Genomic DNA, 14,230 nt, shown 5'->3' on the forward strand with positions numbered 1-14,230 from the left:
AGCTCAACGAAGTGGTTGATAATAAAATGTGTGTAATGCCCGGAGCTCTGCGTGTTGGCTCGTCGCACGAGTGTGGGGTTCTCTCCGGCTCAAACAAAAACAAACACAACTGAAAGCGAATTCTGTCTGGAACTAGCTTAGCTCTTATCTCAGAGAAAAGCAGACTAACGCGCACCGAACTAGATCAGTTAGACAAGACACTCTACAAATCACACTTATCTTTGACTGAAACAATGTTCACATCGGATTGGGAACATGTAGACAATATGACTGCCTATACCAGGGGTCGGCAACCTACGGCTCCGGAGCCGCATGCGGCTCTTTACGGGCTGCTTCTTGACGATATGTACGTGAGTACATTGCGGCTCTTGAAATACTGAATTTTGTACCGAATTGGAAAGAAATGACTCTTCTTGTTATTTTGGTTGCCGACCCCTGGCCTATACGCTCCAAGCTTGGCAGTGTTTCATTCTTCACCTGAAGACGGCTGCTTGCGTTGTAGCCGAAACGTGAGAATTATTTTATTATGTTTTATTTTTATTATTTTATTACTTCCCTTCTACGTGACTTTACCGAAAGAACCAAGAAGATGAATCCCTGCAGTCACGAAAGCTTTTAATCGAAATTTTATTGTTTTATTTTTATTATTTTATTACTTCCCTTCTACGTGACTTTACCGAAAGAACCAAGAAGAAAAAAACTGAAAGCGAATTGAGCAGCCGTGGTCACGAGTTTGGAATGTGGTCTTGAAAACTCATGTTTATTTTGAATCTGCATGGAGGTTAAACGTACGTGTGACGAGAGATCGATACTCCGTCAAAAGGAAACGATAAACAATTTGTAGGGGTAGATATATACGTATTGGTTCTTTCGGTAAAGTCACGTAGAAGGGAAATAATAAAAGATAATAAAATAATTCTCACGACGTTTCGGCCACAACGCAAGCAGCCGTCCTCAGAGGTGGCCGAAACGTCGTGAGAATTGTATTTTATAATGTGAAATTTTTATTATTTTATTATTTCCCTTCTACGTGACTTTACCGAAAGAACCAAGAGGATGAATCCCTGCAATCACGAAAGCTTTAAATATGAAATTTAGATATATACTCTTTGTTTTTTTCGGTAAAGTCACGTAGGTTAAAAGAAAACTAATAAAATAAATCACGACGTTTTGGAGGCAACACAAGCTTCCGTCTTCAGGTGAAACCGTCACAGCACAATTGCTATATCAAGTAAAGAGAAGTCCCAAGAGACCCGACCTTATATATACTGGTTGAGGGGGGAGGAGCAAGGATGGGCCGCGGGAGAGGAGTTGTTCTTCTTAGGTTTTTTCGGTAAAGTCACGTAGGTCAAAATTAATGAAAATAAAATAAAAAACAAAAATCACGACGTTTCGGAGGCAACACAAGTCTCCGTCATCAGGTGGGACCGTCACAGCCAGATTATCTGCATCAAGTGGCAGCTAATCTGGCTGTGACGGTCCCACCTGATGACGGAGACTTGTGTTGCCTCCGAAACGTCGTGATTTTTGTTTTTTATTTTATTTTCATTAATTTTGACCTACGTGACTTTACCGAAAAAACCTAAGAAGATGATTCCTTGCAGTCACGAAAGCTTCAAATCTAGAGGAGTTGTTGTGAGATGGTCAGTGTTTTCGGTTAGATCGCGTAAATATCTTAAATGTGTCGTTAAACCCGCCACCACTCGACACGGCCTAATAATTTGTAAGGTTGGTTAATAACAGGACGAAATAAACGTCAATGAAATACAATATGCATTCGAATAAAGAACTATACATATTTTAAGGTATTTTTGTTTCAACTTTTCAGTTAAATAGTTTCGCTCGACGAATGCACACGTGGTCGTGACGCCTTCTGATTGGAATTAATACAACGGATAAGCAGGCGCGCGCTGCCTGATTGGTGATAAATTTAGCACAGATCACGTGGGCGCAACGAGCCAATGAACGGAGAGGAGAGCTTTACTTATGCGTGTTGGGAAATAAAATATGACTTCAAGCCCCACCCCCCCAACATTTAAATTAATCGCCGCGTTGTAGATTCCAACATGCGCTCGATTCGGAACTCGATTCCTTAGAATCTGTTGCGTATGCAGAACCGAAAGATAATCGGTAATAATCGATTCCTACCCGCATGCGTTTCAACGCGCGAATCGCGAGCCGCGGTAAGTCGAGGGGAATCGATTCGCTTCCTCGTGGTTTCATCAGCGGTGTGTCGGAGACTCGGAGAACTTCTTCTCGACCCATCGGGAGCGGCGACGTTTCGTGCTTGACCAGAGCAAGTCGGAGACTGCGGAAGACTCAAGGTGAATTGGTCGATTGGTTAACGATGGGGAAATTCCACGGTGCTATGGACGGGGCCCCCATACGGACCCCCCCACCATCACCCATCCATCCAATTTGACAACTGTCTGTCCACGCGTCACGACGTTGGGTACCGGTTAACCGTGCCCGCTTTAGCGGCCACCCGGGCCGCAGTGATGATGGGTGGCGGTGGGGCCCCGTGATTAAGCGTCGCTCGTGCCGCCGGTGACTTGCTCCTGCTGTTGTGGAGTGACTCATGCAGCCAGCTATGGCTGCAGGGTTTTGGTAGTACATGTTGTTTATGCCATTTATTGTGAAAATTCCGTCACAGTTCCTATGATCACTGTTTCATTGGTTTCATGGCTTTATTTTGGTGATTTCGAAAAGTGTATTGGTTTAGCCATGTTTGTTTGTTGTAGTACAGAGTTAGACTGATGGCCTTAATCTAAGTTGTCTTGTGGTTGTTGTTGTTGTTTGACTTGCATCCCACTGGGATTTTTGCACACAGCGTTGGTGTACGGTGCTTTTTTTCTGCAACATTTTGCTGTCTTTTCTTGGATTTTCTGTTTGCACTTAGTCACATATTCACTTTAAGATGTTCTCTTGTTCATGTTTTTTGTTTGTTGCGGTTGCACCCGATTCAAGAGCCGAATGGCTCACAGGGCTATACCTAATACATGAACTTGACTTCGCCAGGGAGTGGGTGGGTGCTTAAGGGACCGTCCATAAATGACGTCACGCACCTTGGGGGGGGGGGGGTCAGATATTTGTGACGAGGGGGGGGGGGAGAAATGTGACGTCACCTCAAAATACGCAACTTTAAATATATAATTGTTATAACAACACTACAACATCAGCGTGCAGCGCCACATTAAATACGCACTACAATGACAATAGTTTAAAGCGATTTGAAGCATATTTAATTTGGGGGGCTTTGTGACGTCATATTTGAGGGGGGGTCTGACTTTTTGTGATGCCGTGTGACGAGGGGGGGGGGGGTCAAAAATCGTTCAAAATCGCGTGACGTCATTTATGGACGGCCCCTAACTTCCAGGACGCTCGGTGAAGGCGAGTCGGAGGGTCGTCATCCAGCAGTGGATATTTATATGGCGGCTGTATGACCGTGGGTCGCGTCGGGGTCGAAAGGGTCCGTGACTTTAATCGCCGTCTTTTGCCATTTAATTTGTTGGTAAGGAAAACAAATGTGTATCCCACCCTGGCGAAGATGATGGGCGCAAGTTGTCGCGTCGTCCAGCAGTGGATAGACCATGGCCGGCCATGATGAGCAAGTTTCAATCACATACCTGTCAACCCCTGATCAGCGCCTACCTGATGAGAGACCAATTCAGACCGTATTGGTCACCGCCGTGCCCCTTATACATTTCAACATTTATACTCTTAGTTCTTTCGGTAAAGTCACGTAGGTAAAAAATTAAATTAAAATTAATAAAAATGCAGCAAATCTGGCTGTGACGGTCCCACCTGATGACGGAGACTTGTGTTGCCTCCGAAACGTCGTGATGTTATTGTTTTATTTTTTATACATTTTATTTTTTTATTAATTTTAATTTAATTTTTTACCTACGTGACTTTACCGAAAGAACTAAGAGTATGAATCCTTGCAGTCACGAAAGCTTCAAATCTAGAATTCAACGTTTATCCTACAAAGTCCCCATTACAAGGGAGAAATGCAAACAAAGAGACAAAACACATTTTTTTGCCCGCATTGAAGCGGCTGTATGCGGCTTGGGCCTGAAAACTCAATCTCCCTGTACAAGTGTAGTGACATTATGACATACACAGTGACATCGTTGGATGTCGCTGTCCTCCTACAGCCTGAAAAAGGCTATATGGGGGATCTTTTTCTGTGTGTGTGTGGGTCTTTATATACGTTTATGGTCTCTGTCTCTGTCCGCAACCTCGACACTATCACAGGGACATTGCTAGCCACCTCTACACATACGAAGGAAACATGAGAGTAGAAGGACAGCCTCTGCACCGAACTAGCCTCTTTTTGTTCTTAGTTAAAAATACCCGTCGCAACCTCATTCCATCAAATTAGAACCCAAGGCACCTAGAATTCATCAGATCTCGGCAGTTCTAAGAAGCCAAACAGGCTTTAACCTAGACAAATTCTTTAAGGTTTCATCACCACACGTGCTTTTAGATCGACCCCCTTTGCTCCATCTACGTGGTGGCCGTCACCTTTGGAACATCCTCCCTGCTACGTTCGCGCCTTTGGCCGCTGTTCTGTCTCCTACATCACGCTAACGTACGATCGCACCCTGACATCTCGCCCCCCCCCCCCCGTGCCCCCCACCCCGGCTTGATGCAAGAACAGATGGTGCAGCCGGTGCCCGAGAAGATCAACTTCGCGGAGGAGGAGGAACGAATACTGGTGCTGTGGACGGAGCTGGATGCGTTCCAGGAGAGCCTCAAGCAGTCCAAGTCACGCCCGCAGTGCGAGCCACATTCTCACCGCACATACGCTGGTCTACAGTCAGCGAATAGTTGTGCTTGCAAATCGCCTGCAACTACTTTGTCTACATCTGAGCAAGTAGTTGCATATTCTAGATTTGAAGCTTTCGTGACTGCAAGGATTCATATTCTTAGGTTTTTTGGGTAAAGTCACGTAGGTAAAAAATTAAAATAAATAAAAGTAAAATAAAAATAAAATAATTTTTTATTTTAATTTTACTTTTATTAATTTTAATAAAATAATATTTTATTTTTATTTTACTTTTATTAATTTTTATTTTTTGAGAGAAGAAGGACAGCCTCTGCACCGAACTAACCTCTTTCTGTTCTTAGTTACAAATACCCGTCGCATCCTCATTCCATCAAACTAGAACCCAAGGCACCTAGAATTCACCCGATCTCGGCAGTTCTAATAAAAGTAAAATAAAAATCAAATAATATTTTATTCTTATTTTACTTGTATTAATTTCAATTTTTTACCTACGTGACTTTACCAAAAAAACCTAAGAATAGTAGTTGCATAATCAAGGAAAGTTAAACAACAAACGATTCGTGATCATTCCAACCGATCAGTCATAGCTCGTCAACGTGCAGCACGACGCTTGAGATCACAGTCTGTTTCTACCGCGAGCAGCAATCGGTTGCAGAGACATTCACTTGTAAGAGATTTAGTTTCATGCAACCGAGTTGCACGGAACTGATGGCTCAGGTGTGGACGTGCCGCAACGTGTATCTGTCATCGGCGGAAGACTTGATTGTAATCGACTAACTGATGCGTCGTGGCACATGTGCGATCCACCAACCCTTCTCGCTAGGATAAGGTTTTGCGAGTAAGGGCGCCGTACATCACACATCTCATCGTACCTATAAACATATTTTTTTGTCTGTCTCACTCTTCTTATGTCTATCCGTGTAACGCTTTTAACTGACAAACTGTTGGGTACACAGATACAACAAACTAAGCCCCCAGAAGAAAACTCGCTCACCCTTGGTCCAATGTAAACTAATAAAATCACACTTTGTAACAATGTATGCTGATCACGGCACGCCAAAGCATGCTTGGAAATGCCGATTTGCGGTTGCCCCTAGCATCGCAAAGAAGCTTGATGAGCGGCGATGGGAGGGAGGTTCTCCTTCGTGTTTAAAATACCAAAAAGAAAAAAATCAAGCACAGTGTGATGTCCTCCCCCCCACCCCTATGTGTGCAGTTACTACTATAGTCAGTAGATACCACTATAGAGTTATTAGATACTACTTTCGTTAATAGATACTACTGCAGACTCAATAGATACTACTATAGAGTCAGTAGATACTACTATAGAGTCACTAAATACTACTGACTTAATTGTATGTAGGGTGTAGGAATATATGCCTACAAAATCAAAGTGGGGGGGGGGTGGTAAAAAGATTTTTGGAGGGGGGAGGCGACAATTTTTGGAAATCTTTCAGATAAACTATTTACCCCCCACTTTCTTTAACTTTTTGATTCAGGACTTCTGAAAGGCTCTTTATAATTTTTGTTGACGGACAAATGAACAGACAAACGGAACGTCGGGCTTTCACAATAGCTTAGTATTTGTGTATGTATATGTTATGTTTTTTAAGAGAAGACAAGTTTTGAAATATATTTTTCCCCCGAGCAAAGCCGGGTACTTCCTGCTAGTCTCCACTATTACACTGCCCTGCTGTAGTCTAGCCTCGTATCCTGCCCTAGGGAATCCCCCAATGGCAGCTGACCCTATGCGGCAAAAGGTGAATGAGACACCGGCCTGCAAGGGGGCATAGGGGGCGAATTCAGTTGCAAGGTTACTGGAAAACTGACATCACGATTATAATCGTTGCATTGTGACGCTTTATATCGCACCGTGAAAGATTATTGCGTGACGACTGTACTCGGATTGTCGGCTCGTGCCGTCGCACGGTCGATGACCCACTGGCGCCGTCGCACTCGAAAGGTGTCCCTTGGCGTGCGTGCCGCATGCAGGTACACGTTCTACGATGGTCCACCCTTCGCCACCGGCTTGCCGCACTACGGCCACATCCTGGCGGGCACCATCAAGGACGTGGTGACGCGCTTCGCACACCAGAGCGGCTTCCACGTGGATCGCCGCTTCGGCTGGGATTGCCATGGCTTGCCTGTCGTGAGTTTACGCTACTCTCGGAGGCACGACGGTCACGTCACGTCCTCCGTTGTGAATTCACTCTCCCTACCTTGTGCCGACTCGACGGTGGGAGGCAGTGAAGGCAGGAGGTCTTGTAGCCGACTCAGCTGACGATGGTGGGAAGCATGTGGCGCGGATTTTTACCAGAGGGTCACGGGTGCTGAGATGGTTTTGCGACCGTCACTTAACGATGGTGTCTCTCTCCTGCTGTCTCTCCGCTGATGTGTCTCCTCCCTGCAGGAGTATGAGATCGACAAGATGCTGAACATCAAGGGCCCTGAGGACGTGGCCAAGATGGGAATCGCGGAGTACAACAATCAGTGCCGGAGCATCGTAATGCGATACGCCAAGGAGTGGGAGGTAGGGCCTCTGGCACCTGCCGACGAATTTTCGGGTCAAAGGGCGTACCGCTTGTCGGCAGGCGAGAGACAAAATCCAACATCGATGCCACCTGTGCTGACAAAAGATTTGTCGTTATCAGGTTAACGGGGTGGCATCGCAGTGGTGACACGCCTCGCAGCAAGAAGTCCCTGGGTTTAATTCTGGACTCGGGTGCCTAATGTGTGGAGTTTGTATGTTCTTCCCCTGTTCTGCATGGGTTTCTTCCAGCGTCCCTGGTTACTCCCATAGCAATGTAAACGATGTTGACTAAAACATCGCAACACTGAAAAATTACCTGAATATTATTCGATTGGGATCACATAGCAATAACCTCACCTCTTATTGCGAAAACTTGGCAGGACCCTCCTGAAAAAGTCTTGAGACTCACTGATGCTTTCCTGGATAAACACGTGTCAGGTGTTGTATTTTACCCTATGAGAATATATTTCACTCTCATGGTGCTAACATTGGAGGGTAACATTCTCAAAGGCTCAAACATCTGAACCACTGATCATCATTATCATGGTCAACCGTCATCATCATCGTTGTCGTAATCATAATCAGCGCCATCAGCATAGTGCTCCGATGTGTGGTTCGGTACAATGTCTGACGTTCCGCCACACGTGCTGGGAGTTCCAGAAGAAGTTTGCAGCACGTGCAGCGAAACGTCGGACATGGTGCCGAACGTGGCATTATGATCCGAAAACACGTGAAAACCCACGCAGTGATATCTAGGTCATCATCACCACCATCATCATCATCATTGTCGCCAACCCTAACCCTGACCCAAGCCTTCAACAAACGCCTGTTCTACCCAAGCCGCCATCTCCCATGCAAGTACTGAATCCGGCTAAGACTTTCTTAGCTTGCGAGGTCCAGCAAGGTCAAATGCGTTCAAAGTGATGTGGACGTGATGCAACAATGAAAGTAATCGGTCACTCACTTCCTCCTCCGCTCAAGCCACCCACTCAAAAATTCTTAACCTCTTCTCCCTCAAATGTCAACAATGTAAGCGCGTATTTTTTACCATCCCTGTGTGCTTTTGATTTTTCAGAATCTTTTTTTATCCTGGAGAAATCCGATGAGCTATGAAGCTCTTTTTCACAGATATCCAGTAGGGGAGGGTCAGAAAGTTACAACAATAAATAATAAAAACACGATAGGAGTGCAAATTATAGGAAAGGTAAACAAATCACAAAAAATTATAATTAAACTAAACATTTTATTATACCAGGTAAAGCCCACTGAGCTATTAGTTATTTTTCGATTTAAAGCTTTCGTGACTGCAGGGATTCATCTTCTTGGTTCTTTCGGTAAAGTCACGTAGAAGGGAAATAATAAAATAATAAAAATATCAGACGCTGTCTTTCCGACAGACCTGTTCTTCACCTGAGGACGGCTGCTTGCGTTGTATTTTATTATGTTTTATTTTTATTATAATATTAGTTATTTTTTCAGAAACGACCTGGCCACAAATGATAGCTCAACCAAGTGGCTTTATATGGAAATTTATAGCAGGTTTAGGGCTTGAGTTTGTGCCGGAGTCCGTCTTGGGGCTGCAGTCAGGGTGGTGGGGCCCAAAGTCAGAGTTGGGGCCAGAGTCAGAGTTGTGGCTGGCGTTGTTGGAAAAACTGCACACGCTCCGTTATTCGGTGCTCGGCTTACTTGTGCCATCGCCGGTGAGATGAGGTGCCACAGCAAATACCACGAGGCAGACGAAATCCGGACGGGCGCCCGTCGATGAGTGGCGCTCGTCTCTGCAAACTCTGCCACAGAACAGAAATACACGCGGCAAGGCGGGGGAGGAGGAGGCTGTGGGGTCAGGGGTCTGAGACGTAGAGTCGCCACCGCTGAGATCCTGGGTTTAAATCCAGGTTTCAGCCACGTGACCACAGCGACCACAGCGACCACACCGGAGTTGATGGTCTCGGCCTGGTCACCAATGACTGCACAAAAAACCCAAATGCCTAAAATTTGGTTCTGCACTTAATTAGCCTAAATTCCATCTCTGACTGCAATGCTATGAACAGTACTCTAAATAACATCGGTGGGTGAGAAAGAAGTGCCTACTACCGTGTGGACCAAAGATCACTTGAAGGGATTTCAGTGGTAGCTCTGTGATATCCGCTGCAGCGGGGGCCGTCCTCTATCACAGCGGGGTTTGGACTGCTGTGCGAGAGCTCTGAGTGGGTTATTCGCCTCGTGACGTGATGTCGACAGCACAATCAGGATACAATGTTGGGGAACTTGAGCAATATTAACATTTTCAATCAATCGCGGGTTATCACCTTGTTGGCTCACCAAATTGTACCATGGTGAAGGCGAGGACTGTCGCTTGCGTATCTGTTTCCGGTAGACGACCGTCGTCCGCCTGGGCCGATGGATCGACTTCAAGAACGACTACAAGACGCTTTATCCGTCCTTCATGGAGACCGTCTGGTGAGTAGCGGTGCCTGTGGCTACCACATTTGTGGAAGGCTTGACCAGGACGCATGGGCGAGTTGTCTGCTCCTCCCTCTGCCAGCCCCACCTACTTACACACAGCCACGCACACTCGGCACCTAATGCCGCCCCCACTACTTGGGTGTCAGAATCATTATTTAGCCTGGACAAATTCGACGAGGTATGAAGCTGTTTTCCCTGATGTCCAGTGGTTGATCAGGGTAGCTCCGCTCACTGCCCAGGTAGCCCCACGCGCTGCTTGGGTAGCTCTGCCCGCTCGTGAAGAAGCTCCGTCCACTGCACGGGTAGCCCCACCCATTGTCCAGGTAGCCATGCCCATTGCTCGTTTACCTCTGCCCACTGCTCAGTGAGACCCACCCACTACTCGGGCTGCCCCACCCACTACTGGAGTGGCCCTGTCCTTTGCCCGTGTAAGGAGTTGACCACCAGGCCATCAATCAAGCAATCAATCATTATTTTACGTGCCAATATCGCCCTCAATAAAATAGGCATCGGTGCACCCTACAGCAGTACGGGAACGGTACGGGGGCATAGAGCAACAGGAATGAAAAACGAAACCCTTCACGCCCTCAGCGGCGAACACCGACTGAACATTTTAAATCTTGGACAAAATATAGATCTTCACCATACCTTCAGGGGATGGGGGGGAGACTCGGTCCACGGCCATTATGAACGCACCGGGACGTTTGGCAACCTTAACGATGCCGTATGCTCATGGCCGGTGAGAAGCGAGCCGGCTCGGCGCCGGCACCATACGTTTGGGCCAGCGCCCCGCGTGCCCACGTGCGGGTGACGCGGCGTGCGTGTACGTGGCGTTAACCATGTTACCCGCTGGGTAACATGGTTAACGGGAGGGGGGGACGTGTGTGCCGGGGCCAGGTGGGTGTTCCGGCAGCTGTTCGACAAGGGGTTCGTCTACAGCGGAGTGAAGGTGATGCCCTACTCCACGGCCTGCACCACTCCCCTCTCCAACTTTGAGGCCAACCAGAACTACAAGGTGAAGCGTGCGCGAGCATGTGTGTGAGTGTGTGTATGTCGGTTAGCACGGCAGGGGCACAGCTGGTGCATCTGACAGTCATCTCAGTCGGTTAACCCTTGGCACCTGGGTCTGTCCCGTGACCTCCTGTCTGCGAGCCTTCGATATCTCACGTGACCTCAAAGTGCACCTGGCCTGGCACAGGCGGCGTGGTGTCATCACCGCCACTTAGTGGCGCATTGCAGGTGGTGTTGTGTGTGTCAGTGGCGCAGCGGTTAGCGCTGCGCTACGAACCCGGCGACCCGAGCTCGATTCCTGCCCGTGGCCAAGTGCGGTGGCGAATATCCAACCCCGCCCTGGAGCTCTGCTCGGTCGACTCGGCCTTAAATGGGTCATCGTTGACGAGCGAAACTTCGGATGTCGCACCCGACGACGCGCAGCGGTGCGACCCAGAGCCGTGGCCGAGAGCCGCACGCGGCAGCGCCGCCGTCGCGGGACCCCACGCGGCGACATCGGCTGGGACCGTGACGCCGCCCGGCGTCGAGGTCCGCGGTTCGAATCCGGCGGCCGCCCTGGTTATCGCCGCGGTGGCGCACGCCGTGACAACACTACCGCGCGCCGTCCGCTTTGCTCGCGGTCGACGTTTAAAGATGCCCGTGACGTCGTTCACAAGAGTTTGGCCGTTGTGTGCCGGCGTCACGGCTCAAGTTTAGCGAGTTCCAAAAACAATTACAGCGCAAATCACTCAATTGTAATACACCTAGCGATCATTGCCACCCTCCCCTGCGATAACTTGGCAGGACCATCCTAAAAAAGAGTCCTGAGACTCAGTGAGGCTTTCCAAGGCAAGCAAGCTGTATAATAAACAAACACATTAAAATAGCTGCCTGTAAGGTTGTATAAACAGAGTTTGTAGGTTTTACCATTGTTGACTTTTTGCGGTTTATGGGCGGGTGGTTACAAAATCCACCTGCTGCATGACTTCCACCATTACAACACCTGCTGCGATATCCACCCTAGTCACTGCGAGTGTCCGGGTCACGCTTATCGGGTACAAGAGGTGCAGGAGTATTTTGTCTTTCCAGACAGCAACACTGCGTTGATAATTTCAGCACGCTCAAGTCAATGGGCATCTCTCATCACGAGTGGCTGGGGTTGGAATCAGGGTTGGGGTCAGTGTTGTGGCTGGGGTTAGAATCGGGTTTGGCGGTCAAGGTTTTGTCTGGGGCTAGAATTGAGGTTGGAGTTGGGGTTGGGGCCGGAGTCAGGGTTGGGGCTGGGGCGGGGTTGGTGGCGGGAGTTGTCGGTGAAACTGCACCAGCTCCACCATCCGGCGCTTGGCTCGCTTGTGCCGTGGGCCGGTGAGAGGAGGTGCCACAGCAAACGCCACGTGGCAGACGAAATCCGGACGGGCGCTCTCGATCAGTGGCGCTCGTCTCTGCGAACTCTGCTACAGAATAAATATACACGCGGCGAGGGGGGGGGGAGGAGCCCGTGGGGTCAGGGGTCAGAGATCCTGAATCGGCACCGCTGAGATCCTGGGTTCGAATCTGGGTTTCAGTCACGTGACCACAGTGATTAAACCAGGTTCTCAAGCGTAGCGAGTTGGGGGGGTCTCAGACCAGTCACCAGTGATTGATCGATCCTCCATTGCGACTCTAAATCGCGAGTTGCCGGGAGGGGTATGATGACGACCAGGTCTGCTCTCAATCACCGCACGCAGTAGCAGAGGGTCTCCACCAGAGGGCATCACCGGCCACCACATGGACGGGCAACCTGTGGCGAGTTGCGTTGTTGTCCATGGCTGATTTTTACTATTAATGGCATTGCCTTCCATTGAAATGTCGGTATTAGTAGTGGACACTTGTTTTTGATTGGCAGGTCATGTGTGGTGAGGTATATAGTGTTGGTACTCGCAACCCTTCCGAGATGTGTGGAAGAGTAGGCCAAACACCCTCTCGAGGGGCTCTCGAGAGCTCCTTCTGGTGGGGGCGCTTCCACCAGCGGTGGCAAGAGGCGAGCAGTTGCAGGCTGCACCTTGCCGGCGTGAAGCGGTGGCGCAGTGGTTAGGCGCGAGTTCTAATCTTGGCCTCGGCTAACCTGATTGAACCGGTTCCTGGCTGCTGAACTGGTTCCTGGCTGCTCCCTCCTTTCCCTGGCCGTTGATGTACGGTCAAATAACCCCCATGATCCACACGGCGTGGGTAGGCCTGCACCCAACAGTACATCGACGAAGGGTTATGAATTATGGTTGTTAATTGACTCCTTAGCTTCACTGAATCTCGGGCTTGGTGGTGGCAGGGTGGTTGTGACTGGCGTAGCGGTTGTGCCAAGTTTCTAACGGATGTGGTGGTGGTGCATTTCTGAGGAGACTGGTGGTAGTGATGAGGTCCTGATGGTTGTGGTTGTGGCGGTTGTGGTGAGATTCTGACGGGTGTGGTGATAGTGCATTTATGATGAGTCTAGGAATAGTGATGAGGTCCTGACGGTTGTGGTTTGTGGTGAGGTTCTGACGGTTGTGGTGGTAGTGGTGGTAGTGACGAGGTCCTGACGATGGTGGTGGTGGGGCCCACAGGACGTGACCGACCCTGCGGTTATTGTGAGCTTCCCGCTGCTGGAGGACGAGTCGGTGTCACTCATCGCGTGGACGACCACACCGTGGACCTTGCCTAGCAACCTCTCCGTGTGCGTCAACCCGGAACTCATCTACGTCCGGGTCAAAGGTCAGTGGCCCTCCTGCCCTTCCCCACCCCCCGCCCCCGTTGCGTCATGCCCGGTCGGTTGGCGCGCTCACGGTGAAATGCGCCGGGCGGTGGCGCAGCCCGCGTTACGCTCCCCGGTTCTGTGGCCAGCAGCCTCATGGAGCAAAGACAGTTTTACAGAATCTACCCTGTGAGCACGTTAAACTCACGGCTGTGATCGGTTGTCCACAGTTGTAAGTGGTAGTTCACAGTTGTAAGTGTTAGTGGGCAGATGGGCATGGGTGGTTCATGGTTGTGAGCGGTCGTTCACGGGAGTTGGCGGTTGTGAGCGGCAGTTCACGATGGTGCCGCCGGTGGCCTGTAGATGTCGCGACGGGGAGCCTGTACATCCTGATGGAGGTGCGGCTGCAGGCGCTGTACAAGCGGGAGGACGAGTACATCGTGATCGACAAGTGAGTGGTGCCCACTGCCATGCCACCACCATGTCACCACCACCACCATGCTGCCAATCACCACCACCAACCACACCACCATCACCACATTGCCACCAATGTTACAGTGTCACCTCCACCACCACATCGCTACCACCCACCACTGTATTGCCATGATATCGCAACCACCACGGAACCACCGCTACCACCATCACACAAGCACCACCGCATTCGCTTTGGTATCCACCGTGCTCTGCTACGGCGCGTTCATGTGCATAGTTGACGGCCGTTGGTATTGCGTGTTCACCTTCGTTA

The 14,230-nt window shown here is 49.3% G+C and overlaps 1 protein-coding gene across 2 annotated transcripts in view; it reads left to right on the forward strand.

The window, feature by feature from the left end:
• Positions 1-2,175: 2,175 nt before the first annotated feature.
• IARS1 (isoleucyl-tRNA synthetase 1) overlaps positions 2,176-14,230 on the forward strand; it is a 48,294-nt gene continuing 36,239 nt past the window's right edge. Inside the window, exons 1-8 of one of the 2 annotated variants that reach the window (XM_078614445.1) lie at positions 2,176-2,324; positions 4,664-4,782; positions 6,785-6,941; positions 7,203-7,322; positions 9,700-9,782; positions 10,686-10,803; positions 13,358-13,505; positions 13,849-13,936. In XM_078614445.1, coding sequence (XP_078470571.1) covers positions 4,664-4,782; positions 6,785-6,941; positions 7,203-7,322; positions 9,700-9,782; positions 10,686-10,803; positions 13,358-13,505; positions 13,849-13,936 — 833 coding nt within the window. In that variant the 5' untranslated portion in view covers positions 2,176-2,324. Of the gene's footprint in view, positions 2,325-4,651; positions 4,783-6,784; positions 6,942-7,202; positions 7,323-9,699; positions 9,783-10,685; positions 10,804-13,357; positions 13,506-13,848; positions 13,937-14,230 lie in introns of those variants that run through there. The other variant, XM_078614444.1, reaches the window with a different exon arrangement.

Source organism: Lampetra planeri, chromosome 44, assembly GCF_965212315.1.
Source record: "Lampetra planeri chromosome 44, kcLamPlan1.2.h2, whole genome shotgun sequence".
Taxonomy (NCBI): Eukaryota; Metazoa; Chordata; class Hyperoartia; order Petromyzontiformes; family Petromyzontidae; genus Lampetra; species Lampetra planeri.